General features: G+C 38.6%; 6 protein-coding genes across 6 annotated transcripts; 4 read left to right on the forward strand and 2 right to left on the reverse strand.

Annotated features, from left to right (window-relative positions):
• The first annotated feature begins 3,986 nt into the window (after positions 1 to 3,986).
• Positions 3,987 to 8,686, forward strand: LOC124193967 (kelch-like protein 18). The gene is made up of 7 exons (XM_046587958.1): positions 3,987 to 6,459; positions 6,644 to 7,258; positions 7,366 to 7,525; positions 7,600 to 7,739; positions 7,811 to 8,058; positions 8,129 to 8,329; positions 8,396 to 8,686. Exons 1-7 carry the CDS (start codon positions 6,223 to 6,225, stop codon positions 8,502 to 8,504), a joined length of 1,710 nt encoding a protein of 569 aa, XP_046443914.1. The 5' UTR covers positions 3,987 to 6,222; the 3' UTR covers positions 8,505 to 8,686.
• Positions 8,687 to 8,902: 216 nt separating this feature from the next.
• Positions 8,903 to 12,263, forward strand: LOC124193956 (protein SMG5-like). Its single transcript, XM_046587931.1, has 10 exons — positions 8,903 to 9,247; positions 9,319 to 9,541; positions 9,606 to 9,838; positions 9,901 to 9,979; positions 10,038 to 10,144; positions 10,209 to 10,368; positions 10,429 to 11,616; positions 11,683 to 11,828; positions 11,901 to 12,055; positions 12,111 to 12,263. Exons 1-10 carry the CDS (start codon positions 9,171 to 9,173, stop codon positions 12,167 to 12,169), a joined length of 2,427 nt encoding a protein of 808 aa, XP_046443887.1. The 5' UTR covers positions 8,903 to 9,170; the 3' UTR covers positions 12,170 to 12,263.
• Positions 12,212 to 14,637, reverse strand: LOC124193963 (uncharacterized protein PB18E9.04c-like). Its single transcript, XM_046587945.1, has 3 exons — positions 14,135 to 14,637; positions 13,988 to 14,075; positions 12,212 to 13,928 (listed from the first exon to the last, which is right to left on the reverse strand). The coding sequence occupies exons 1-3, from the start codon at positions 14,309 to 14,311 to the stop codon at positions 12,394 to 12,396; spliced, it is 1,800 nt and encodes a 599-aa protein (XP_046443901.1). The 5' UTR covers positions 14,312 to 14,637; the 3' UTR covers positions 12,212 to 12,393.
• A 78-nt stretch (positions 14,638 to 14,715) lies between these two features.
• On the forward strand, positions 14,716 to 21,073 carry LOC124193945 (regulatory-associated protein of mTOR-like). The gene is made up of 20 exons (XM_046587921.1): positions 14,716 to 15,140; positions 15,277 to 15,379; positions 15,450 to 15,571; positions 15,643 to 16,074; positions 16,146 to 16,454; positions 16,526 to 16,834; positions 16,889 to 17,296; positions 17,370 to 17,522; positions 17,586 to 17,889; positions 17,955 to 18,091; positions 18,154 to 18,248; positions 18,312 to 18,393; positions 18,469 to 18,633; positions 18,703 to 18,809; positions 18,874 to 18,990; positions 19,059 to 19,486; positions 19,554 to 19,719; positions 19,800 to 19,925; positions 19,989 to 20,924; positions 20,995 to 21,073. Exons 1-19 carry the CDS (start codon positions 14,955 to 14,957, stop codon positions 20,191 to 20,193), a joined length of 3,954 nt encoding a protein of 1,317 aa, XP_046443877.1. The 5' UTR covers positions 14,716 to 14,954; the 3' UTR covers positions 20,194 to 20,924; positions 20,995 to 21,073.
• A 616-nt stretch (positions 21,074 to 21,689) lies between these two features.
• On the reverse strand, positions 21,690 to 24,223 carry LOC124193977 (putative fatty acyl-CoA reductase CG5065). Its single transcript, XM_046587965.1, has 10 exons — positions 23,882 to 24,223; positions 23,574 to 23,816; positions 23,440 to 23,496; positions 23,289 to 23,377; positions 23,103 to 23,221; positions 22,984 to 23,037; positions 22,743 to 22,875; positions 22,362 to 22,605; positions 22,040 to 22,293; positions 21,690 to 21,968 (listed from the first exon to the last, which is right to left on the reverse strand). The coding sequence occupies exons 1-10, from the start codon at positions 24,077 to 24,079 to the stop codon at positions 21,851 to 21,853; spliced, it is 1,509 nt and encodes a 502-aa protein (XP_046443921.1). The 5' UTR covers positions 24,080 to 24,223; the 3' UTR covers positions 21,690 to 21,850.
• A 2,375-nt stretch (positions 24,224 to 26,598) lies between these two features.
• On the forward strand, positions 26,599 to 27,871 carry LOC124195521. The gene is made up of 4 exons (XM_046589996.1): positions 26,599 to 26,775; positions 26,844 to 26,904; positions 26,983 to 27,234; positions 27,319 to 27,871. Exons 1-4 carry the CDS (start codon positions 26,710 to 26,712, stop codon positions 27,450 to 27,452), a joined length of 513 nt encoding a protein of 170 aa, XP_046445952.1. The 5' UTR covers positions 26,599 to 26,709; the 3' UTR covers positions 27,453 to 27,871.
• The last annotated feature ends 126 nt before the right edge of the window (positions 27,872 to 27,997 follow it).

Genomic DNA, 27,997 nt, shown 5'->3' on the forward strand with positions numbered 1-27,997 from the left:
TTACATGAGTTATGGCTAGTGGCGATTCGACCAGTAGAGTGACGAAGACAACTCTCCCTAGTCAGACCGACATACATCTTGTTCTATATTACCTCGAAGGTAAAACCTCTGCGCCAGCGCCGTGTTTGTATTTGAAAATGGAAGAGATTGTCGCCCAGCCACTCGTGTTGGGTTGCGTTTTGCAGAGGTCGGCATGCTTGCTGCGCCGATGAGAGAAAGAGCTGGGGAAAAAAAATACTCGCAAAACGTAAATCAGAGTCAGGGCTATCCAGCTCTCGTGAATTAACGAGAACCGAGTAAAAAAGGCTTATAAAAACAGATAGGAGAGAATTTAACTCTGGCACGAAGTTTAATTGGCGTTTTTGGGCGCGTGTGCGCCTGCCTGAGTGAGATTTGCATTCTCACTCGCTTTTAATCTATCAAGTGCTACTGGCTATGGCGTCTAACGTGTTGACGGTCGTCGACGACAACCGACACAACACTCTGAATGATGCATTGACGACTGAACACACAGTTTTCTGGGTCAATTGAGCTCAAATGGGGATTGTTTGCCCGCTTTCCGAGGGTTGTGTGCGGGAGGCGCAAAAAATTCAGTAATTTAGCCCACGGTGGATTATCAAACATTGCGAATTTAGCACGTTTCACCTGGATGGTGTGTAGGTATTACATTTATGGTCTTATATTTACACTCACGTGATTCGTGCACGAATAACTGCATCATTCTGTACATGCACACACAAAAAACAGACTACGCAACATATTGGGTAACGCATAAATTTCATCTCGACTGCTGCTGGAATGCTTGCCTAGGCATTACAGCCTATTTCACAGCTTTAACAGCTCATTATAGTTGAGAAATAACGACATTTCATCGTTTCAGGAATTGCGGTATTTTGTGATTGGGTCATTTCCATACGGCCAAGGTTTTCCAATCCTTCCTTTTCCGGAAAAAAAAAACAAATGACAAAAAATTGCAATCATCGGTGAATGCTCCAACCGACATGAGGAGAGTCAAAATCTTGAATCGTCACGCGCCGCCGATCGTGACAGTAAGAAGGACACCTACGCTATTACGTATCATTACACAGGAAAAGAAATTGTCCCCCCTGAGTAGGTATTAATATATAGAGCGCGTGTGGCTGCTATTTGACAATCAAAGTCACCGTTTGTTTCTTTTTGGCTATTTTGATTCAATGATTTTTGTGGGTTTTCTAGGTCAAAATGCGCATGTTGGTGTTCTTGAAGTCGAAACAAGACAACTCTCTTTTTTTCTTTTTTTTCAAAATCCCGCACACACTGCTGATTGGTGCGGTAAATCATCCACGCCGTTTCGATCGAAGGAGTTCCCAGATTCAATCTTTGATTGAAACATGCAATAGCGGTATCTAATAAAACAAATTTTTAAATCATTTATTGGTGTTATAAGGTGTAGCCAAAACGATCTGAATCAAGTGCATTTCATTTAACTATGGCAATTTTTTTTATGTCAATGTTGTTTTCATGTGCGCGTTCTCCGTGTCCACATATATTCTTGGAGTAGGTGTGGTCATTCTTCTCGTTGCGAAAGAGTTGGGAGTAAAAAAAAATAAATAAATAATCTGCGAAAACCAGAAAGAAAATCGATTAATTTAATAAAAGCTAAAATACACAGTTACATAGACAACAACAAGAGAAAAAAAAAACTCAGTCCGGCAAGGTTATTCTACAAGGCGGTTTCGATTGAGCGAGTCTCTCTCGTTCGGTTGCACCTCGGTCACGTTATTATATTATTAGTTGCATTATGCTGCTCTATAAGAATGAGTTTGATTTGCACCTGCTGCAATTGCATTTTTAACATTTTGGAAAGAAGATAATGAGAAAATCAACCTCGCTATTATTCATCCTCTAATAGAAAAAGGAACAAGGGGAATCGGTCGTTTTGTCCGCTTTTTTTTTTTTTTTTTTATGTTGTACGTGTCATTTTTTCAAAAGCAGATAATACTGAGTCAAGGAGAGGACCTTGCAGTAGTCGTGAGGAGCTCTAAACGTTGCAAAAGTTCTGCCTGCGTTATTTCCGCTTCGTTCCGGACAACAACCAAGTTCCGCTTCGTGACGTCTCAGAAAAAAATTGGCATTCAGCAATCGGCTTTGTCCTTTTAAAGATTGACTTCCCCCCCATTAATTGTCACCTGATTGCAATCAATAGCCGGACACTGAGTATGCGTACGTAATACTTGACGGCAATCTGGTTTACCTTCCCTTTCCTTTTTTTGTTGTTGTTGCCCGTCTTTGTTTTAAAAAGGAAAATTGCCAAACGATTTCATCGCTTCAACGAGCGTGACGTCCAAAACAAAAAACATTTGTCTAATCTTATCTGTCGTCCATCCTGGTTCACCCTGGTTCAAGTCGTTAGCTGAAGACGTCAGAGAGTGTGGCATCATATCGAATTATTCTGAGCTGCTGCTGTACGACGCAATTTGGAATTCATTCGAACCAGTTTCTTATTTTTCGAACGATACGATGATGATGGTGTTCCCCGAATAAACCGTTGGTTGCAGCACAGACAAGTTTCCGGGGAGTTGGAGGGGGACTCACCTTCCCCCTCACCTTCTTTTTGTAATACAAAAAAAGACCAGCTCTCTCAGCAGTTCATCTGGTTCAATCTAGTTCAACTGGCGGCGTCATATGACACTGCACCAGATGCAATAGCACTAACGCAACGCAATTTTGTAAATCCTTTGAACCAGTTTGAAATATTTTCGTCGAAAAGGTGTTCCCCATTTACATCTAGTATCCGGTTCAGAATTCACCTTTCTGCTTTTTCTTTCGTTTTGCGTCATCACTTGCCACTTCCTCATTTGCTTCAGAAAGAGATGTTAACAAGTTAAATATGAAAATGACGAATCGGTAGAAGGAAATGCTCTGTAGAGTCTTTCGGCCTCTAATTTATCTATTATTTATTTGCTTACCTTCTACATAACACTATACATTCCCCATCATCGCTAGCCATTGTTATATTGCCAAGACATGCGGTTACTATATTTTTCGTGTCTCCTTTTTTTACGATTCCTTTAGTAGAAGGCTTCGAGCATCCACACCCACAAAACAGCCTTGTACGGTAATACTGACCGCCAAAGGACTAAACAATAGTCGTAAAAAAGAGCCACCGCCTCCAATACATTTGAAATCAAAGGCAATTGAATAAATTGTCACAAGGAAGCAAAAAAAAAAATGACGTGGAAATTCCTTGCGCAATCAAGGACACTGATGGAAACGAAAATCAAATGTCAATGACGAAGATGACAGTAATAGGAATTCCGGAAATACCAAGGCAACGGACCAATCTTGGCAGCAATAGCAATACGCAGACTTGGGATTAATTGATCATTAAGAACACGAGTGTCAATGTAATGCCCTCAAGGAATATTGAAAAAACATTGGAAATCCTTGTCAACTGTTTTCGGTCAAGTAACTCGGCAGTGTTCGGTTTCACGTTTCGTTCTCGTCCTTCTGCCGACCGGTTGCTTCTATCGCAAAATCGCATACATTTAAAATTACAATATTGTAGAAAAAGAAATATACTACACATGTTGAATGGTAAACAGGGTGGAGTCGTCGCATTTTAAATTTCTGTTATTATATGCTGTAGCCTTGAATGAGTTATCTATAGGAAAGAAATTTATCCGGGTTTATGCTACATTGAACATATGCGGTAATTCCAAATTTAAGACTGTCTAATAATATAATAAAAGGTGACACTTTTCCAAGACGTTAATTTGAGACCTTCACAATTCCTGGCAAAAAAAAAAAATAATAATAAAAATGTGTTGTACTCCTGATAATTGTTCCCCACATTTGGGTGTGCCGTTGAAGTTTTACTCGGACGAGATTAGTTGTCAGTGTCAAACTATAATTAGTGGTTAAGAAAAATAATGTTTCTAGAACAAAACTGATAGTGTAAAATGATTATTCCCGAAATAGAGTGATAGCAACATGAGTTGAAATAAACTGGTTTAATTCCATTGAATGTGATATGTAATAAAATTTAATATTCTGATGGATTGCTTTAAAGTTATAATCAAGCGATTTGACGTAACTTGACTAGGTGAGCTTTATGTAATGTAGAACAATTGCGATTGTTATGAGGTCACTCTTGCATTGCGGAAACAGCCGAGCATATTCGTTTCGTAAATGGCCCGGAGGATGATCAGCTCGCGTTACTGGTTGGTGTACTGATGACATTACCTAATATAGGGACGATGGACGAGAGAGAGAAAATGGGCTTGGGAAAACCCTTGTGTTTAGATATTCCAGTTTATTTGCATAGCCAATCAACGACCTCTCTCTCTCTGATGGTATATCTTTGTTCATATCTCTTTAGGCGCTTTTTCACTGTGCCGCTCTCTGCCAGAGGATTCACGAGTGTTACCCTTTGGCTGGTTCTTCAACATCTATTGTCCAGTAATCAGCTGCTGAAGTTAAGTTGGCAATTCATCCCAACAATCATTTCAACAACCAGAGAAAGGAAGGAAAAAAAAACAGTTGGAAAAGGAAAGAAAGATGTTTAAATGTGCAATGTTTCTTAGTCGTGCTGAATAGTTGACCTCGTTTTCTCCTGGATTCCTATGAAATTGTAATCGCATAGGGTATACAGTATACATAATTTCCAAACGAGTCTTGAAGCCGGGCCACGAACCTATAAGAAAATTCAAGGGAGATTTGCTGCCTGCAGAGTATGTAAGGTGACTCGTGCATACATGGAGAGATTAAAAGGGAACAGTGACAGCTATAGCAATGACCGCATGCATCGCATACGTAAAACAATAGACCCGGTTTCTACCTCGTTGAGGCGTGAAATCGTGAAATCTTGACGACGGGGAATAACGACTCCTTATAGCCCCCGTTACATTAATTTCTTCAAGGCTGAGCAAAGTCATCTGTGGGTCCACCTCGATCATGAGATTCATTAACTAGAGGTTTGCAAGGGCCCCAGCCAAGGATGCCCTGCTGAACTCTTCTATCAAGTCCTTTTGACCCTGAAAAAAAATTTAAAACAAAATTATAATTGGATCGGTTCATATATAGAAGGAATAAGTGGACAATCTTTTCCAGTTTTCTACGCTGCCCAGTAGTTCTCAAGAATTGCGTCGAGCTGTGTTCACTGATCCCTAAGGGCGTCTCTCAAACAAGAACTGCACCTTACGGCTAGTCCATGGCTAGTCATTACCAAACTTGAAATTTTTGATATTATAGAAACGACGTCGTCAATCCGCAATAATTACAGGGCTGGTTGTCATAATAATAAAACTCGATAATTTCCATTATTTTTTCTCTACTTGCCCCATTCTCTTTGGTTTCAGATTAAGCTTTAGTTTCCTTTTCATAGCTCTAGTAATAACTGTCCCCATTCTTTCTCTGACGTCGTGACAGTCAAATTAATCGCATTTGATTACGAATTTATTTTCGATGGGAGAACCAAGTGGGATTGTACTTTTCTGTCTCAAGTTCATAATGCACTAACGCGGAAGCCTTGCAGCCAGAGATCAGTTAAAGAATATTTTTATTTTTAGGGTAGGGTTTAGAAATATGGGAATGCGCTAGCTGCTCTAGTGCGTATTTGAATGTAGTGCTCCAATAAAATATCGACACAAAAGGACCAACTCCATTTTCAGACAACGATATGTGTTTGCCGAAATAGAGAATAATCACCCTAAGGTTCTTTTATGCTTGAGATCTAGTGTGTACTATCGCAGCGGTACACGCCCAATACCAGACATTTCTGTGTATACAGGAAACACAATAAAAACTGATGTATCCACTTAGATGACGAAAGAATTTTATGATGTCCTTGTCTTTGTATGTGAAAAATAAGCTAGCGCCATCCATCATAAGCTTTCAAGTTTTTAAAGATGAAAATCGCCTTGCTGTTATCAACCCCTTGACTGAAGTCATGGCCAATGTTCAAGAACGAACGGAAGGATCATGCTTCTCATTTAGTTATGTATGTATTTTTATCTTTTTTATTATTATTTTTCGTTTTTTTTTCTTTTATTTGAAATTGTTTTATTTTTCGACGCTAGAAGGCGCTGACGGCAGTTTGTGATGAGGATTTTGTGTTGACATTTGTGTTCGTGTGCGATAAAAATGTTATAAAACAATTTGATAATTTTCATTCTTGGAAAAATACTGTGACCTTAACTCATTTCTAAATTATATTTATTATAACGAAAAACTGTACTTGTCATGGCTGAATCGTGCACAATGAGTGGTGGATGTGTGATGTTTCAACAAGCTGATCTGGCCAGCAGTGCTTTCCCTGTTTTCGAAGATATTCGAAAACAAGGGAAGCTATGCGACGTCACTATTAAAGTGGACGACAAACTATTCAGCGCCCATCGTATAGTGCTGTGTGCTACCATTCCTTATTTTAATTCCATGTTTACAATTGATATGGTAGAGAGTAGACAAAGGGAAGTTGAGGTACGAGTTTATGACTTTAGCATTGTGACAATGTATTACTTTTGCAAAAAATTATGTTTTTCCATTCAAAGGCTCCAAATAGCTAAATCAAAAGAAATGAAATGGGAACTCTTTTTTAATTAAGTTAACTCTTCTTTATTTATAGTTACTAAAAATTGTTTATAGTAACTTTTATTTATTTCAGGTACGAGGGATAGACCCTAGCGCGATGGAATCTTTAATACAATTTGCTTACAGTGGAAAAATCACCATTCATCCTGGAAATGTCAACAATTTAATGATTGGAGCAGCTTATCTGCAATTGAATCAAGTTCGTGATGCCTGTGCCGACTTTTACAAACAGAGACTAGACTGTAAAAATGTTTTGAGTATTCAATCATTTGCTGAGACTCTAAGCTGTACAGACCTAGTAAAAGCAGCTGACCGTTTTCTTGAAAAGAATTTTACTCAAGTTGCAGAAGAGGAAGAATTTGTTAGTATAGATGTCAGTCAAATGCAGGAGCTTCTCAACCGAGATTCTCTATGCGTCACTGAAGAGGGGGCTTTTGAAGCTTTAATACGTTGGGTGAAGAAGGACTCCGAATCAAGATCTAAACATCTTCCCAACCTACTAGCCCAAGTTCGATTGCCTCTCCTTAGTCCAACTTTTTTGACGGACCGCGTTTCAAAGGAGGAATTAATTCGCAGCTGCCATCGTTGTCGAGATTTGGTTGATGAAGCCAAAGATTTCCACCTGCTTCCAGAACGACGTTCGATGTTCAAAAGCTATCGTTGTCGACCTCGCTGTTTTGCCGATGTGGTGAGAACTGACAAGCAAATGTTTTAATTCTTCAATATTAACATATATTTATTTTATATATTATTTATTGTTTTGTTTTGTTTTGTTTTGTTTTTTTTAATTTCCAGTCGGGTCTTTTGTACGCTGTAGGAGGATTGACGAAAGCTGGCGACTCTTTAAGTACAGTCGAAGTTATGGATCCTGTTACTGGCAGATGGAATCCAGCAGAAGCAATGTCTATACGTCGGAGTAGAGTAGGAGTCGCCATCCTCCGTAACAATTTATACGGTATAAAACCAAGCTGAATGTTACATAAATTGAGATTAATTGTAACTGTACATATTATATGTTCTGATTGTTAGCTATTGGTGGCTACAACGGTGTTGACAGGCTTCAAACAGTCGAAGTTTTAGACGGACCCAAGCGAATTTGGCGTGGGATAGGTTCCATGAACTGCAAACGAAGCGCTGCTGGAGCAGCTTCCCTCCATGACTACCTTTACGTATGTATAATGAACCTCAAAAATCAATGTACAACAACAATTTGCCAATCGCTTGTCAAATTTGTCCGCAGGTTTGTGGCGGATACGACGGTGTTACTTCGCTCAACACAGTCGAGTCCTATGACCCCTCAACTGATTGTTGGAAATGTGTTTCTGCCATGAACAAACATAGAAGTGCGGCCGGAGTAGTGGCGTTTGACAATCACATATATGTTTTGGGTGGACATGACGGATTAAGCATATTTGATTCAGTCGAGAAGTATAATCCCCAAACTGGTCGTTGGACTCCCGGAGTCTCAATGCTTTCAAAACGTTGCAGGTTTTCACGATGTGGTTTTCATGTTAAATCCTTTATCGTTTCAATATTTTTTTGTCAATTTGAAACACAGACTAGGAGTTGCTGTATTGGAGGGTAAGCTCTATGCTTGCGGCGGGTATGATGGTTCAACATTTTTGCGATCAGTTGAGGTTTTTGATCCAAAAACTGAGAAGTGGAACCATGTTGCCCCCATGAGTGTTACTCGTAGCCGAGTGGCGTTGGCAGCTAATGCCGGTCGTCTTTGGGCGGTTGGAGGATACGATGGCACTGCGTAAATATTCTTTACTTATGTTCCGCTGATGAAATAAATGTAATTTTTTTTTCTATTTCATTTCAGAAACTTAAATACGGTAGAGGTCTATGATCCGAAGATTGACAAATGGAGTTTCGGTTCTTCAATGTGCGCTCACGAGGGAGGCGTAGGTCTCGGAGTAGTTCCTTTATAATCCCATTGTTCAATTGAAACGAACTAATGAATATTTCTGATTTTAAACAAATTTTGATACTGTCAACGGCGACTTTTGAGCTTTTTTTTATTTATAAAGTGTGTGACCATGTTGCAGCTTTTAGAAATGCAATGTTCTGCCATTCAATAAAACCCTACCATTATGGCATTATCCCAATTAAATTTTTTGCTCTAAAATCATTAAATCGTTTTCTACGGCGGGGCCGGACTTTATTTTAAAAATGAGTCAAGGGTGGGATTAGATCAGATTTAGCAATTTTTGAATTTAGATCATGGTAAAACTGGTTCTACATAAGTACCGTGATAAGTGGAACTTTCTCTTGTTTGTGATTTTCTAAAATTTCTATCTCTATCTGCGTTTTTTATGCTCACCAGATGTCAGGTTAAGCAGCAGCAGAACCAGACGAGAGACGGAGAGAGTGAATTTCTTTTCTTTTAATGGAGGACTTTTAGGAAAATTTGTTCATTTAAATTAGGCATAATAGTTGTAATTGATTGAAGTTGTTGTTCAAAGGCGGTCCAGGACCAGTCCAGGACGTCATGGAAATCATCGAGTTTCATAGCATATTTAGTCATTATTTCTTATTTGGTTGTAACATTTTCCGAGCTAGGGCTGGCGCTACCAAGAACAAAACCTGACCAAACCATGGCAGACAAGAACCTCAATTCAAAGGCGAGAATGGCTTCGTCTACCAATAATGACACTATTAAAAAACTCATCTAGTAAACCTCTTATCAATTTTATTTTAATACTTGAATCCCAAACCAAAATTTACATCATTTTGGTTTTACAGCTCAGCTTCAATATTGGTGAAACAGTTAGATTCAGCTGTTGCCAAAGCTAGAGCATGCAGAGATCTATTTACTCCAGATATCATTGAGCTTCGAAGCCAACTTTCTTATCTCTGTGTGAAATCAATGGGAGCTGATCCAATCCAATGCCGACGTAGAGCTGAAGAACTTCTCTGGAAGAAGTGCTATTACGATGTGATAACTTCTACCAAAATTAATGGAAAGGTAATAACTATGCAAAATATTTTTAATGCCAATTACAGATTTAAAAAAAAAAAAAAAATTCTAGAAGTCACCCCTTACTTCAATGGAAAAACTTTTTATTGGATATCACATTGAATCGGGGATTGTAAAGTTTACTGAGCTTATGCAAGATGTTTGCCAAAAGCTAAAAAATGTGGACCCAGCCACAAAACTTACACTTCATGTTTTACCACTCTTGGAAGTTAAAATCCTTGATTGTGAAACACATAAAGAGTCCAAAGAAGAGTTAATGGAATCAGTCCAAAAGATTTTGGTTTGGTATGTTAAAAAATTTTGTCGTATACTTTGATTGTAGAAGCTAATCAAAATTTTGTTCAAAGGTTAGGAGATTTGTCCCGCTATAGAAATGATTTGGAAATTTCTAACAGTGTAATTACAGCAGAGCGCTTTTATCATCAGGTAGACAAACTAATTATCACATGTGTTTTTCATGTCTGTCAACTTTTTATTTATTTAGGCAGTTCTTGTCAATCCTAGTATTGGTCTCCCTTACAATCAACTTGGGACTTTGACTAGTCATGATCCTTCCAGAGGATGTGAATCTATATTTTACTATATAAGAAGGTACAATAGCACACTATTATGTTGCTTCTGTATGTATAATGTTAATACTTGTTTTTCTTTAAAGCATGAAAGCCTTAAAAATATTCCCTGGGGCTGAACCTAATCTTAAGGCTTTATTAGTACGTCTTGCCATGAACGAAGACAAACTGATTTCCGCTTTTTCACAATTACTTCCAAAGTTAGTCTTTGTAGGCAAAGAAGAAAATACTTTTGAAGTAAGCCAAGTAAGTTGAACAAAAATTCTGGTTTCAATGTTTGTGCATTAATTAATTGGTTTTTAAAAGCTGTGTCAGGCGGCCTTAAGCGAAATTCAAAAACGACTCTGTAGCAGCGAAAATGAGAGTTGTAACCAACTCTTGGATTTGGCTGCCTGCGTGGTGATGTGTACTGTAACTCCCGCTTCATCAAACCATAATCCAACAGCTGCAATCGCCTTCTGTTGTTCACTTTTCGCTCACGTTCTGAGCAAGTTTCAAGACATTTTCCATCTAAGCTCTGGGAATGCTGACCAACGTAATGGAAATAATGCAGATAAAGAGAAAGAGCCCGTCTCTGGGAGTAAAGAAGAAGCTGATGAAGATGAACTGAGTGACGAGGAGGAAGAAGAAACTAAGCGCGCTAAACTGAGAAGAAGAAAAATTGGATCTGGATCGTCTGATCAAGAATTTTCAGAGGAAGAGATATTTTTAGAAAGTAACTCTGAGCAGGATTCTGAAGAAGAAGAAGAAGTTTTATCCGATTCTGGTTTTCATTCAGCTGAAGCTAAACTTGAACCGCTCATTGAAATCCCGTCAGAAGCTGTATCTCTTTTGCCGATTTTTAAACTCTTGACTGATTGGTTACAAGCCAATGTTCAGGTTGTTCAAGTATCAAATCAATCCATTCGAAAAATGTGGGCAACACTAGCTACCATCCTCAACGTGTTTAAACGCTGTCAGAAAGAAGATGTTGATCAGTACCAAAAAGTTCCTTTAGAAGAAGATTGGAAGCTGTATGGACTGGATTCTATGAGCTTATTCCATGCTCAAATCGATTTTGAGTCTGTTCCTGCACCATCCAACATTTCAATTTTAAATTCTATTCGGATCGAAAGAATTCTCCAATTTGGCAATTGGTTGGCAAGTCAAGGCAACGAAAAAAGTTTCCGACTGGAAAACGGAATTTACATGTGTCCATCCGAAGCAACTAAAGATGAATCCCAGGAACTGGGAATGAAAGCAGATCTCATGATGAGAAACATGGCACACTTGTGGTTGAAGTCAGAAGTACAAGAGCTTGAACGGAGACTCTCACCTCAATTCAAAAGAAAAAAAAAGACAAACTTCGATCTTTCCACTTTATCTTATGTCTATTTGGTACCGGACGTCTCTGCTCTTTCAGATTTTACTCACCTCATAAAACAAGTGATCAAAAGCCAAAAGCTGATTGTAGTAGTACCTGATATTGTCATCTCGGAAATTGATCAACTCAAAGTATTTTCATTTACTTGATTGTTGATCTTACAGCATTTAATGATTTTTTTTTCTCTTGTTATACAGAGGGAAAGCTCTTCTGTTCGGGAATGCATTCGGTGGCTAGAAACCTGCTTTCGTACCGGCAATCGCTTTATTAGAGCACAGCGTCAAAACGAACACCAAGTCATCCCATTATTGACTTATCCGAAACGAAAAGATAAAGCCAACTGGTGAGCACACGAGCCATCTTTCTTAACTCCTAAGTGCTATTGATAATGATTAACCTTCTGGTTTTCTTTAAGGACATTGTTCCAAATACTGGAATGCTGCTGTTACCTGGATACAAACCAGAGAAACGTTTATAAAACTAGCCAGAATTCGCCCATTGTACTGTTTTTGTCCGGCAACACGGCTGAAGACACGGATCAACAAACCAGAGGGATTTGTAATTCGATTGGTAAGCACACATTTCAAAAATTATGTTAACCGAAAATTAAACATCTTTATTTTAGGTGTTGAATTTAAAACTGCAAATTCGTTGATGAAGAAAAGTAAGACGAAAAAACGCTGATACCGTCATGTATAACATTGAATTACGTATTACGTAGCCATATGTGTTTTGATTATTTGCTTGTATTGTAAGAAAAACATTTTGTTTCTCACTCTCCTCGAGTTTTAACCATGGACAATACTGAAACATCAAGAAGTAAACCGTAACTAAAATAATGAAGAAACCGTGGGGAAGTAACTTATGTTAAAACAAACACAAACAGCGCTGCCTTTCAAGTGAAGTAATTAAGAAGTTTGAGTTTCAGCGTCACGGATTTTGACTTTTCGAATAACGGTACGACAACGACAATGATGAGTGCATCTACCGTTAAATTTCTTGCGAACTGAAGTTTTCCAAGAAGCAACGCTTTGTTTTCTTTTTCGAGTAGTAAACTTTGGATTAGCTTGGTTATTACTATTTTCATTGGCGTTTGTAGTTCCGTCCTGGGGATGAATGAGGGAATGAACAGGATAGGTTGTGACCATTTTGCTAGATGATTGGACTAGACTAATAGCTTCTTCTTTGCAATATTCGTGTTGCTCTGATACAATTCCCTCTGTGATCACAACAGCGTGTTCTTGCTTAGGGGGCGACACGTATTTTGAGAAGTCCATTGACGACCCATTTGGAAATGATGTGCCAGGAATAGAAGTATTCAAGTTAGAAGTCTCTTTCATAGGAACAACTGTGTTATTTACAATAACTTTCATTTTCTGAAGGGGAACGGATGAGGATGACGCAAATTGCACGCGCCGTTGTTGAGCAGGAGTGACGACTAACGGCGGAAACATCGACCAGTTTACTTGAGCAGAATTATTATGATTATCAACGTTCGATCCAATGGGAGTTGTTTGAGAAGGTATTGTCGTTTTTGTGTCGTTAATCGATGTGGAGCACGGCAAATACTGAAGGGGAGAATCTTTCATTCCAGGGATGCGTTGATCTTTTGTTGAAAATCCGACGAGGTTCTCCTGGTGTGTTGCTGTAGTAGTAGAGCCCAAAGTTGGTGTTGGGTAGTGAAAATGTTGGTTTACATAATAAGGTCTGGGAGTTGAACAACCGGCAATGGAGGTGACAAGGGTATCTTTATTGCGTGGTGCATACACGCTAGAATCGTCATACTGCTCTCTGGCTGGAGTCGAGACATTAGCTTGATTCTCTTCAGAAAAGTTCTTTACTCTATGCTCAGCTGTACTACTTTCTTGGTCAGAAGTATAGAAATGAACTTGTTTTCGTTGAGCAGGAGTGACGTCTACTGGAACAAACATTGAGCGATTTTTTGTTGAAGGAGCTTCTCGATTATCTGTTTGAGTTCGATTCTTAAAAATTGAGTTTTCTTGTATTATGACTGGTTCGTCGGTAAGGGGTGTCAAGTACGGTAAATTGTGAAGGTTGGAATTATCCCAATTTTGTTGACAAAAACGTCGATCTTTGCTTGAATGTCTTACAGTGTTCTCGCGATGTATGACGGGAGTTAGAAAACTCAAATTTGGTGTTGAAGAGTAAGGATTTGGGTTGAGATAAGGTGGAGAAGGACATTCAACATTTGAGTTGCTGAGAAATGAACTACATCCTGACGGTGAACTTTCTTGTAGTAAAAGAACCTCACCAGGGTTTGAATCCTCATAAAGTTCATTAACCTTGTGACTTAATGGAACTTTTGTTTGTTCCTCTTCAGATGTGCTTGTTATGTGATGCTCAGCTGTACTTTCCTGGTCTAATGAAACAGGACTATATTTTGTACTTATTGATATGTCATCATTGCCAGATCCTTCAGTATCTATATAGAGTAACACAATTATTTGAAATTTTTTAATCGAGTAATGTATTGATGTAGACCTGATGAAGATCCACAAGGAATGTTGTGAAATGGAGTTCCAATCCCAAAATGACGTATTGAGATATCATCATTTGAAACTGCCTCTACCTGCAAAATACATATTTAATAAATACTCCCATCTTTAGTGTCATTAAATTGGCTGTTACTTTAGGAGGAATCATTGTAAACTTCTGTCCATTGATTGGGGAAATCTGACCGGTTTGTTCAAGATCGTCATGCTTCACGAGGTCAACGAGAATTATGCGACTCTGTTGTTGAAAGGCAGTTTTACGAATCTCAGTATTTAGCCGGAAACGGTGTTTGGATCCACCACTCCAGTTCATTTCTTTTTACTTCAATGTGACAATTAGAAAGCGAATACACAATTATTCATGTAATTTTCAATGGCTTTTGGCTTTCAAAAGCGTCCTTCATGACCAAGAATTTTCATGGAAATTCGGTCTGTTTTGGCGCCGCAGCCGGCGCTATTGAAGAGACATCTGTTAAGAGAGGCGTAACCTCCTTAGTAACCAGAGTACCAGACAGACTTTTTCCGTAAATTTTGTTTTTGGTGACATTTAAGGGGAATGGTGGGCCAGAGAGTAAACATACTAAAAAAAACAGACACATGAATTATATATAAGTTTATAATAAGGAAAAAAATTGGGGTGTATACGATTACGAATTCTGTGGGCCTGTGGCGTGCCTGTGGCATGAGAATGATGAGATAGCTTCCATTTTATGTCGAATAGAAAATGGCAACCTTGTGTAGTTGTGTTGGATTCATTTTTTCGTCGTAAAAAATAAACCAAAATCCGTCTGCACTCACACAACAAGAGAAACAATTTGAATTCGTGTCGTAATAATATGAATATATTGTCACTTCCAGTCGGGTGAATGTGTAGCTCATCAAGAGTTCGTTTTGTTTTGTGGTTTTTCAGATTTATCTAAATTTTTGGATAAGAAATCTGATAAATCGTTGAATAGATGACCATGTCGGGGGAGCTCTCGGTTTTCCAGCGTGCTCCATCACGTTCACCTTCTCCCGATGAACAGGGCCAAGATGAAGAAGATGAAGATTGGGCGATTGGATTAGCATTTTCTTCAGAAAGGCACACAGATAAAATTGAAGGATTAGAGGATTGTGCTCAAAACTGGAGATTAAAGGATCGGGTAACCCATGCATTTATTAAGTTACCTTTCCCGTCCAAAATCAAAATTTAAATAGCATTTTGTAATTTTTTCTCCACACAATTGTGCATGTACGGCTTAATAAAATAGGATTTCTTTTATTTTTTTTAAATTCAAGATGAAAACAGTAAGTGTGGCATTGATATTATGCCTTAATGTTGGAGTAGATCCTCCAGATGTAGTTAAAACTCAGCCCTGTGCAAGGCTAGAATGCTGGATAGGTATGTGATTTGTAAAGGGTTGTGTGTGTAGTGTTGTTGCTTTTTTAATGCAATTTTCCTCAATGTGTAGATCCTTTGTCTATGAGTCCACAAAAAGCATTAGAAGCAATTGGCATCAACCTTCAGAAGCAATATGAGAGGTGGCAGCCCCGTGCTCGCTACAAGCAAACTCTAGATCCTACCGCTGATGAGGTACAACCGAAAAATTCTTGTTTGTTTAGAAAAGAATAATTGTGATTAATGTTGTAATTCATAAATGTCAGATTAAAAAAGTAACATCTACTCTCCGAAGAAATGCTAAAGACGAAAGAGTGCTGTTTCACTACAATGGGCATGGCGTTCCGAAACCAACTGCCAATGGAGAGATTTGGGTCTTCAATCGCAGTTATACGCAATATATACCGCTCTCGATTTACGACCTACAAACTTGGATGTGGTCTCCGTCAATTTACGTATTTGACTGTTCAAACGCTGGCATGATTGTGGACGCGTTTCAACAGTTCGCGGATCAGCATCAGAGGGAGTACGAACAACTGATGGCTCAATCAAGAAACACATTGCCTTCTCAGATGACACCACCTCCGAATTTCAAACAGTGCATTCAGTTGGCTGCATGCGCAACTAATCAGATTCTTCCTATGAATTCCGAACTGCCAGCTGATATATTTACTGCATGTCTCACAACTCCTATTAAGGTAACTAGAATATGTTTTAAGATAAATTGGAAATTTAATGTACTATTCCATTTTTTCCCCTATATCAAAAGATTGCACTTCGATGGTTTGTTTTACAAAATACTTCCCGTTTGGTGCCCCGAATGACACTTGAATCAGTCGACAAAATCCCCGGGCAGCTTAACGATCGCAGAACTATGCTGGGTGAATTAAATTGGATTTTTACCGCTATAACTGATACGATTGCTTGGAATTCACTTCCACGGGACGTGTTCCAGCGCCTTTTCAGACAAGATCTTCTTGTGGCTAGTCTTTTCCGGAATTTCCTTTTAGCAGAAAGGATACTTAAGTCGTATGACTGCACGCCAGTCTCTTGGCCAAAGTTGCCTCCTACGTCTCAGGTTATTAGGATTTAAAGTTACCTTTTCACATTATTTAAATGTCTTATAATTTCGGCATTCTTTGATTTTAGCACCCAATGTGGTCTGCTTGGGATTTAGCTCTTGACATTTGCCTCTCACAGCTACCAGGCATTTTAGAAGGCAAGGAAACCTTCCAGAATTCCCCTTTTTTTGAGGAACAGTTGACGGCTTTCCAAGTTTGGCTTTCGCATGGGTCACAAAAGAGATCTCCTCCAGAACAACTACCTATTGTTCTGCAAGTTCTTTTAAGTCAAGTTCATCGTTTAAGAGCACTTGAACTCTTGGGGCGATTTTTAGATTTAGGCCCTTGGGCTGTCAATTTGGCGCTGTCGGTCGGCATTTTTCCATATGTTTTAAAGGTTTGCTTTTCTATTTTAATATGTTCTACTCGATAACTGAAATCTTCGTTTTAGTTACTTCAAAGTTCTGCGCGGGAACTGCGCCCATTACTTCTATTTATCTGGACGAAAATTCTTGCTGTTGATGTTACCTGTCAAGCGGATTTAGTCCGTGATGGAGGACACAAATATTTCCTCTCTGTTCTTCAAGATAATTCCGTGCCGGATGATCAGCGCACGCTGGCCGCCTTTGTGATTTCTAGAGTGGTCTGGAATCATCCTATCGGGCAGGATGCTGTTTCTCAAGTAGCTTTTATCTCGAATGCCCTGGAAATGGTCTATGAAAAGGATAAATTACTTAGACAATGGATCGTCATTGGAATTGGCTTAGCTTGGCACAATGCTATAGCTGCTCGTTGGTCGGCAATTCGAGACTCCGCTCATGAGAAACTATTTCCGTTGTTGCGAGATTCTGTTCCTGAGGTATTTACAACATTGTTGATTATATGACATTAAATCTGTCGAATTTCAGTCTTATTTGTTTATGTATGTTAAGGTTCGAGCGGCCACTGCTTATGCCCTAGGAACGTTTATCCATAGTGGAGGAAAGACGGAACGAAATGAACTTGCCAACAAAATTGATCACGCAGTGGCCTTACAACTGGTGAATGTTGTGAACTCGGAAGCTAGTCCTTTGGTTCGCAAAGAGGTATAGTAGCTTCTTTTCGCTTTGGGAATTGAATATTCGTTAAATTTAATTTTCTTTCTAAAGATCGTTGGCGCTCTCCAGTGGATTGTTTTGATATTCGAGTCCACGTTCATTCAAATGGCTGTTCAACAGATAGAAGAGGAAAAGAATAAAGACTCGAACAGTCTCTCTCCAAACGTGGAAGTAACGTTAACTTCTTCTGGTAGTCTACAGAGGCCCACGCGTCGTTCGCGGGCCTCCACATCCAATGCGATGAACCTAGGCACAAGTCCGGAACTATCAGATAGTGGTTTCACCCATTCCACAAACTCCGGGCATCCAGATCATATTAGACGAGCGGTTTCTATTTCCTCTCTCAGTAGCCTTAGTAAGATTTTAATAGTAAGCCAAAAATTGATTAAAATAAAATATTTCTAAATTTTATTTTTGCAGCGAGTTCCACTTTGCCTAGTCTTGCTTTTAACACTATTTACGTCAAACTTTGGCACGGACTTTCAAGCATGGAAAAAGATCCTTACCTGGAAGTCTCTACGATGGCAAAGAAATTAACGGATTATGTGCGGAATAAGGTATTTCCTTTTTAAAAATTACGCAGTTGGTCAGCCACTTAAACATAACATGCATATTTCAGGCTAAAGAAGTGATAGCTTCACGGGAATCAGACGTTAGTCGTCAATATACGTATTCCAATTCGAGTAACGATTCTATGGATAAATCCCTCTACATGTAATGCTGTATACTATTACAATACCTCGTACAAATAACGAATATATTTGAGACTTGTTTCAGTGGGGACTCTCCTCCACGGGCCCTTGTCCAACGCACTACTCCCTCATTCAACAGAATCAGGAAACGAAGCATACCATCTACAGTAATAACATTTTGAACTGGCTTCCTCAACCGAATGTTTCTTACTACTACTCAATTATTATTTATTCGTTGCTAGATTGTGGAAGAAGGTGAAAGTTCCAAAGAGTTGAAGGATCCTTTAGTAGTAACCGGATTTGTCGAATGGTGCGCTCGTCATTTTGCTGAACCAGCTGCGTCTAATGAAGATTTTCAAATCAATATGAAACCCAATCACGAAAAAGAATTAACTATTGAATTCGAAGTACAACCTCAACATGGATTCTATGATTTTTTAGAATTATTATTGATATATTTTTTTGTTCTCAACTAGATATGCGGGAGAACACGTGAACGAGACACTGAAATGTACTACACGCGCGAATGGCGATATACAAGAAATGCTTCCGTTCGCCATGAAGCTAAAGAAGAATGTCAAAGGTGAACTCAATTTCAGGGTTTTTACCTGGTTTTTTAATTTAAAATTCTATGTTTATTTATTTAGACCAAATAAAGCAAAAATGAAAGAGGTTTTCTGCAATCGGAATCCACTGGTACCTTCAGTTATCCGCTTTCATCCCTACGATCCTTGGCTTGCTGTAGCAGATAAAGAAGGATGCACGTAAGAAACAATTCTTTTATGGTGATAAAAGTTTTTCTGTGCTCGACGAAAATTGTTCTATAATGCAGAGTATGGGACTGGGAAAGAAGCGTCCGTCTTGTCCATTTTAACAATCAACAACAACCCAGGGCTGCTCGAATTACATCAATGGATTTTGTGAACGGACATGATGATGCGTTACTTCTTATTGGTGCAGATGATGGGTCGTGCAGAATCTGGCGGGATTTTATTCGAACAGGATCTCGATCAGCAAATGCTGTTGTCGAAGATCACACTGGAGTTTCTCTTGTTTCAGCATGGAACTGTATAGCTGAAATGGCACCATCGACTCGATGTTCCGGTCTGGTTTTGGATTGGAATCAGGATTCTTTACAATTGCTAGCAACAGGCGATGTTCGCTTGATCCGCATTTGGGACGTAGAGCGTGAATTGAAAGTCAGCGACTTTCCTACTGGTTCAGAAAATTGTGTGACCTCCGTTCATCATAACCCGCGAGGTTTTGACCAAGTTTAAGAAATTTATATAATCGTTTGCGCAAATTAAATTGATAATTTTGTCTTCAGATCGATCGCTCTTTGTAGCGTCATGTGGAGACGGATCAGTCCGCCTTTTTGATCAGCGATGCAGCGCTGCAAAATCTAGAGTTATGACTTGGAGGGAGCATGCTGCTTGGGTCATAGATTGCGAATGGATTTCGGTTGAAGGAGGTGCCAACTTAGTGAGTGGCAGGTAACAATCATCTCATCGTATTAATCGTTACATTGTATGAAATTACGTTTGATAACTAATAGTTGTTTTTTTTTCTCAAGTCTGGCGGGTGACATCAAGTTCATGGATCCTAGAAATCCCAACTCGGTTCTCACCGTAGCCACAGCGCCTAATTCGCAAGGAATGACTGCCATGGCAGTCCATCCCAAGGCTAACTTATTTGCTTGGTAAAACAGCTTTTGTGTGGAAAAATGCTTATTTTCACTAACATGCATCGTTTTCATTATTAGTGGAATTGTCGGGCAGTACATTACCGTACACGACCAAGAAGGAGAAGTGCGTTCTACTATCGCGTATCACGACGGCGGTGGTCTTTTGGGCTCCAAAATTGCAGCTGTCTCCTGTTTAACCTTTCATCCACATCGGGTGTGCCTCGCTGCTGGAGGCATGGACTCGATGATTTCTGTTTTTTCTTCAGATAAGTCAAAGAAGTAGAATGGTTTGCTTTTGTTGACTCACCGTCAAGATTCGTCGTTTTCTTTTTTTCTGTTGGAGATTTTTCAATTCGAGCCGCGAGACCTCGCATATGTTAAATACCCAGTTACAAACAATCACTATTGTGAGCGAAAGATTCAAAATGAAGCATCCTCTATATTAATTCATGCACCGAATTAAATTAATTGTGTATCTTAAATGTATTTTTTTTTGTGTGTGAAGCTTCCTGCTGACTTCTTATCAGTTTATTCATTGGGTATGATTTTCATGTTATTATATCGAGCTATGCTCACGTTACACAAGATAAGTTTACATGCCCATGCTGTTTGGGTCGACGTTCTCAATCCATGTGAGTATTGGGTAATACAAAGTAATTGAATACCAAAAACTTTGTCGATGAATTTCCGTCGTCAGAATGTTTAGACGACATTGTTCGACTTAAGTAAAAAAGAAAATGTGATGCTTCGGCTTTGATCTTTCTACCCGTTTATCAGTTGTTGCGATAAGGTTATCGGAACGGAGCTTTTCCGTTGTACTGATCAGCTGGTGGCCAGATCAATCGTTTATGTGTTTGAACGCAGTGAAAACCAACGTCGCATTAGCCTTTGTTAACCTCGTATTGAAAACGGGATTAAGTTGTCAAACTCACCATGAGGATTCCCAGGTTTACTGAGAGCTGGTGTGGCTGTTCTCTTCAAACGGGGACTAAAATTATCAGCATCTTTTCTGTGGTACGTTTGGTACACCTTGTTACATGTAAAACTCTTTTGATGCTTATGATTATGTACATATTATCCTTAGGTAGTAAAGCTTCTTTTAGTGATTTTACTGAGTATCGCATGTGCCTCCTTCGATGCCCTATACAACGGTCCCCATGACGGTAGATTGTCTTGAAGAACTTGAAAAGACGTAAACTAATGTTCAATATTGAATTCTGCAGGAAAATACAGTGCAACTTTAGCGGTACTGATAGTATTCCTTATCGCCTCTATGTGTGATTTGATGGTTTCGTTTCTTTTGGTCATGGCGGCCTATACGCAACGCCCAAATCTGGCAAGGCCGTGGCTCGTAGTTTTTATGGTTTCTCTAACAATTGATGTCGTTGTTTTTATTTCGTCTGTTACGAACGGAGACTTAGCTGTTGCCATCACTACACCAATACGGATAGGTGATAGCCGTTTTGTCATAACTTTTTTCTTCAAGCGGATGATAATAGATAAGCACTTACGCATTATTTTTTAAATGTAACCACTAGGTTTTGGCCTATACTTTTGGTTGGTTGTCTATAACTACTGCGAAGAACTTCGTGGGATCCCAATTATAGGGACCGATTACGGAGACGCGGAGAGAGCCCAAGAAGATTCTCTGCTGAGACCTTATCAAACATTATAAAACTCACGTTCCGTGACCATCTACTAACAACTCCAAACGGAAAGAGTTTATGAAATTTACAATACCTTTTAATGAACCTGGAAACATTATAGAATTCACATTTTAAAAAAAATCCCAAACTGTGTATTGATTATATTTTACATGATTTCACCGCAATATTTTTGTATCTTTTATCTCAATATAATATAAAGTCTTGGTGCTATATATTACTTCTATCGGAGGGAACGAGAAGATTCGTGCACCTTTATCACTGCAGCTGCCAATTTTACAATAAAGATGGAAAGGGGCTTTGGAAAAGACTTCTGGTTTTGAATCGGTTGACCACGGAAAGAACAAAACAGAGCGACATCAATGAGCGAAGAAAGACTTTCAGGACGTACATTCTGCGCATATGTTTGAAGCAAAAATTAACTCTAATGTTTTTTAAAGTTTGGAATCAAATGTAAAATATTACCTGACGAGGGTTTTTCTTGCTTGCGGAAGAGTGCTAGGGTCGTCTTTGAGAATAAACAGCCGGATCCCTTGGACGTAAGTTTCAAAATAGCTACGCCAATTGAGTTGACGGACATCAAAATCAAAGATTTTTCGATCGGCTGTCGACATTTTGGACTGGATCGTCAGCGAATTTTCACTAACAAACTGCCATTGGTGGCTATTAAAAAAGCCTAAGTTTGAAATTGCCCTAAAAACTCGTTCATACAATTTCACCTGTTTCATATTCAATTAATCTTTGTTATGAAAACAAATATTTATTGCATTTTTAATATTCTGGGTACCATTTTAGCTCGTTTGCCAAAAAGTTGGCTGGTGAAGTCCAGAAGATATGCTGGTAGATAATGGGTGAGAAAGACATTGATTCTGAAATACCAATCACGGTTGGTGCATTCGCCGCTTGGGCACCACATAATCTCCTTCGGCGGATATTTAGTGACAGCTTCTTCTGAAAACGACCTCATTTGATGGATGGTGATCGGATTGTGATAGCTCGTAGAAGACGTATAAACAGTGAGTTGTGAAGGTCTGTAACAGGAGACGTATTCAAGGGTCGATGACATTTGGAGAAGTAAATAACAGATAGGTAATACTCATTCCGTGTTTATGACAGAGTCACGGAGTAGTGCAACAGTTATAAAATAAATAAAAAAAATTGTCGTTACTTTGTCGTAGCTTGATGCCAGGCGACGGCTATTATAAGGTTGACAGCATAGTCAACAGGAATTAGATCGATGACACAACTGGCTTCACACTTGAAAAGCCTGAGGAAACCCTTTGCTCCACCTGCAATTAGGCCTGTCAAAGCAATAAAAAGAAACGCGTTTGGCAATCTTTAATATATCAAAGCACGTCGGCAGTAAAAAAAAAATGGAGCAGTTCAATAGTTTCTGTCATTTTTCTCACCAGTCGGTCCGTAGAGGGAATCGATCCATCCAGGTGTAGGTTCTTTGGCGGCAGCTATATAGGACGACACAAATATTTCTCAATATTCATAACAACAAAATATGAATAAATTAATTCACCTGTAACGATGGAAGGACGGACGATTGCTAATGGAACGTTGTGCTTTTCTCTTTCTAGAATTTGTTCGGCCAAGGATTTAGAAAATGTGTATGTGTTTGGGTTGGATTTTCCGAGCAATCTAATTAAGCGTTTGTATGTGGTATTAAACTATTAGACTCTATGTACTTGGAGGTTTTAATTCTTACTGTTTTGTTATGCTCCGAGTAAAGTCACCATCTATACTTTCTAAAAAGTTTATGAGTTTGATGGGATCAATGTGCGATGGATAAATCATCTGATACAAAATAATAATAAATACATCGAATTAAACATGCATGAAATAAAACTAAGATTCACCTCGCCGACAACATCCCGATCCAGATTATTGAAAGCGGTCGATACATGGACGAAAGCCTTTTTTGAAAATTTTTCAAATGAATAATTAGAGCGAATGAATTTGTGGTCGAGAGAGAAGAGAAAAAGAAACAAACTTCTAGCTTCGTCATTTTCTGGCAGATGGCCAACAGCTGCCTCGGTCCTTTCACATTCGTTTGCAGCGCATCTTTCAATTCATCATCGAATCTTACACTGGCAGCTGAATTGATGACGATTGAAACGTCTTCAATGAGCAATTGCATGTCGGCTGGAGAAATGCCCAGTCCTGGCAAGGTCATGTCTCCAGCAACGGCAAAGATTTTGTCTAGCGCGTTTGGCTGGTCAATCCAACTAAACACCTAAAAATATCTTTTCATAAGAATAGATAACCCAAAAAGGAGAACATAAATAAATCAAACATTACTTGATTGTTGATTAATTCATTGCGACGGGTTGCGATATCTTTGTTGGGAGAAGTTCTCATGAGCAGGTAGAGGCGTTTAATTTTTGGACAAGAACGGAGCAACTTTTCAACCAACACTTTACCAACAAACCCAGTGGAACCAGTAATGAAAACCGATCGATCCTGGAAGAAATCGGCGATGATGCTCTCGGATGCCATTTTTATTTTTCACCGTAGCCAACACCGCTGAAACAAAGATGGAAATATTTTTTTGCTAGGGAAACTAACGTAATAACTACACAGAAGACCTTGCAAACCCACTCTGTTGTCTGCCGTGTGATGTGCGCAACTGAAAGCCACGCAATACTACGGCCGCCTTTTACTTTTTGTGAGCAAAATACACGCAATCAAGATAGAGAGTGTTTTTTCACTTCGCGTTTCGTCATATTTTTTTTTAACTGTAGGATGTAACTTAATTCTTGTTCTCTTTCGAGAAGGTTTCATGAGCATTAGTACTTCTTAGCTCCTCCCCTTCAACGTATTGATAGAGACACACTGACAAGTGGTTCAACCTATAGACTAAATTGGTTTCATTTCTATGTAACGAAAATATTGCGAGTTGTAGGAATTGCGTGTAAAACCATTAGACGCCCCAATTGTTTTCAATTCAATTAATGAGCAACTACTCATATGCCAACATGTTACTGAATCCAAAGAAAATGTTGGTGAATATTCGGTAAGGTTAATTTAATAAGACGTGACGAAAGTAAACAAGAAAATCTCTAGCCATATTGAAAGAAGTCCTTGAAAACCACTAGCAATTGTGCAATTCACCAGTGTTGAGTTTTCTTTTTAAATTTATAATTATAACAGTTAACTATGATAAGGCATTTTTTTCCCTCAAGGACTGTGGAATTTTTGTTGCTATGTTGCAAAGGAGCCGGAAGCTAAAAATGTTTTATGAGTGGAATAGCCGAATTACTGTTTTAAAAAAAAATATATGTAATAAAAAAAGGTACAAAAATAACAGTTTTTATTGTTAGGGAGCTTGATATCCGTCGCGTTGCTGATTGTACACATATACATATAAAAAAACGTACTATGCATAATATGCGTTATTCTTCATTAATTAATAACGAAACATTTACATGACCGCACTAAGCAAAATATGGACCCCCTATATTATAAATTTTTCTTTTTTTGTGTGGTGAATTTCTTCCAGTTATGGGAAAGTGTAGAGAATATTCTTTGTTTTCTTTGTGACGAAGGCACAATTTTAACTTTTAAATGAAATTGCACAGTCCTTCAGAAAGTGAAAGCGAAGTTTAAATGCGTTTTACAGCCTATTTCTAAGAAATAGGGAACCTTATGATGTCGACGAGTCTTTTTTTTTAAATAAAATTTCACTTGTGAAGTACGATTTCGTGCTGTTCTGTACAACATTATCCCGCTGCCAGTATAACTATTGATTATGATAGAGGTACATCTGGGTACGTATACTTACCTATAGTGGCTCTTCATGCTGAACGTCTTCAACCTTGTCTTCAACATGTGTTACACACAAGAAGCAAACAAAAAATTTTTTATGTTGGACAGATTTTGCCACCGTTGTTCCATGAAAGTTTTTTTATACTGGGACAATTTAGAATGGGATCACTAGATGAAAATAAGTATAAAAGTAAAAAAGAAGTAACAAAATAAGAATGCATATCACTGCGAAACCTTTAAAAGGCAAAGTTTGCATTGCCTGTTATGTGTCCATTCCTGTTATATTTTTATTGTTTTCTTTGAGCATACATTTTTTGTATAAAACTTGGCCCCAGTCAAAAATTTACCCTAGAACGGGTCGGCTGGCAAGCGGCTCTCTCTCTTTTGGTCGCTTTTGGCTTGTCCATTTCCCAATCTGACACCCGACTCCCCTTCAGTCAAGTCCCTTCTGTATCAGTATAGTTAACAGAGAAACAGTGCAAAATATGGAATACAATGTCGACGTATGTTCCACCGACTCGACTTCCACCCAAAATCCCAATGTAAGATTATACGTTCCTCTATGTCATTCTTAGCCTCTTAGGTATACGGGTAGTACGATGCATTCGCAATAACCGAAGCGAAAATAATGAGCGATGATGAGAGACTGACAGGTGTGAATAATGCAAGAAAAGAGTATCCTTCAGTTATAAAGGGTTATGACTCGTGAAAGTTATGTTGCGAATTCCGATGCCCGTGACTTATATTTTCAAGTTATTTATAGTAGAGCAATATTATCATAGATTCTTTTTTTCTTTTTGCTCGCTGCTGAGGCATCGTGAAAAAGATAAGGGATTTTGGCCTTGTCCGTTGGTCTGCAAAGGCCCCAGCTTTTCCAAATAAATTTACAAACAAACTTGGGTATCCGAATGACGTCAGTGATGTTGTAGACTTATAGTGACTGTACGAAATCAATCGACCATCAGCTTCAGTACCTTATCTATTCATGTTTGCATTTAGCATCATATACAGCATTTTCATGCAAACTAAATTTGGAAACAATCATACCTTCGTCCAATTGGCTCACAAAAACAGTAAACCAATATCACTATTGTTTCATTAAATATCTGTTGTTTGACTACCAAACTGTGCCATAGAAGCTATTAGTATAAAAATAGACAGATGGTATATGGTATAGAGCCATAATCAAAATAAACACGTAGCAAGCCACGATATCCGTAAAGCGCTCCTATCGCGCCCTCGAAGAGAAATCCATGAAGTTGAGACACAGCTTTCGGCGGAGACGGTGTTGAGCCAATTCTGTTTTCGTTTTCACCATAGTTATTTCAAACGAAAGTATAGTTTTAAAAAAAAGGGACAACATGAAAAAGACTTTGTGTGAATGCTCTCTCCAAAAAAGGACTAAAATGATCAGCATCTTTTATTTGGTATATATTTTTTGGGTGTTGATTACTGGCCTATGATTAACGCCTCAATGCCAATTACATTTTTTCAGCTCGTCAATTTGGCAACTGGTTTTTACCGAAGCTATCAGCTCGGTCTGATCGAATTTGTTGGTATTGGAGTACTATACCTCATCCACTTTTCTATTGTTGCATCATTTCTAACTGCTAGGTTTCTCTGCGTCTTGTTAGGAGAGTACGACGGAGTTAAGGCTTTCAGTTGTATATCAAATACGCTCGTCGCTTTCATCTTGGCCATGTTCTCGGCTCTTCTCATTTATGCCGTCTACAATAACCACAGACAACTGATGATGCCATGGCTTTTCACGACAATCCTCATTGCCTGCACGCGTGATGTCTACATGCTCATTCGGAGCTTCTTCTACGCTTCGGCAGGCACCTGGTTGGGCGTGCTTTATGTTACTGCCATGGTCATGCAGATAAGTATGCGTATTGTAGTTAAATATTATTCGAGAAAAAATTTAACTTAATGAGAATGAATTGATTGTATTACCCTTAAAATAACAGCTTTAGGTATGTACCTTTGGTGGGTCGTCTACGGTTTTTATCATGAGCTCAAGGACAAAGAAAATGAAAAAAGGAAAAAAGACCTGCTTGTTGGTAATTCCTCGACGAATCCTGCCACTTCCGACCCTGTCTAGATCACTTTATGACGGGAAATGTTCTCGATTTATCTATATTTTTCGATAATAGATAATATAAAAGAAACTGCTTTGTTTTTATACCGTTACACTATACAATCCTATTTCTCAGCGCCCTATACATTCAACTGAAATAAAGTTTGAAAAGAAGTTTAATCATAAGTCATATTCTAGTCCAACAATTCAAAAAAATTACTTCAATTCGGATTTGTATCTTTTCTTCAGTGTTTGGTGTATTTGTCGTAACACCACGCGGCACCACATAATGTTTCCCATCGAAAAATTGCAAGTGTCGCAAGTTCTTGGTATAGGTTAGCGCTATGCATAGTTTCTTTTTTTCACGGTTTCTAGTTGTATGCTTCCTGTTTCCCACATAGGCTGGCTTTCAAATTTCAATAAAAAAGTTTCATATGTCCAAACACTTGTGTTTGTTTTTCAATTGATTTCGAATTGTATTGCTTCTCATATTACTAAATGTGTATTTTATGGCATGATTTCTCCGGGCATACAACACCTGCAAAACCCAACTTTTAATTTCTGACTGA

The sequence above is a fragment of the Daphnia pulex genome, chromosome 1 (genome assembly GCF_021134715.1).
Source record: "Daphnia pulex isolate KAP4 chromosome 1, ASM2113471v1".
In the NCBI taxonomy this organism is placed as follows: domain Eukaryota; kingdom Metazoa; phylum Arthropoda; class Branchiopoda; order Diplostraca; family Daphniidae; genus Daphnia; species Daphnia pulex.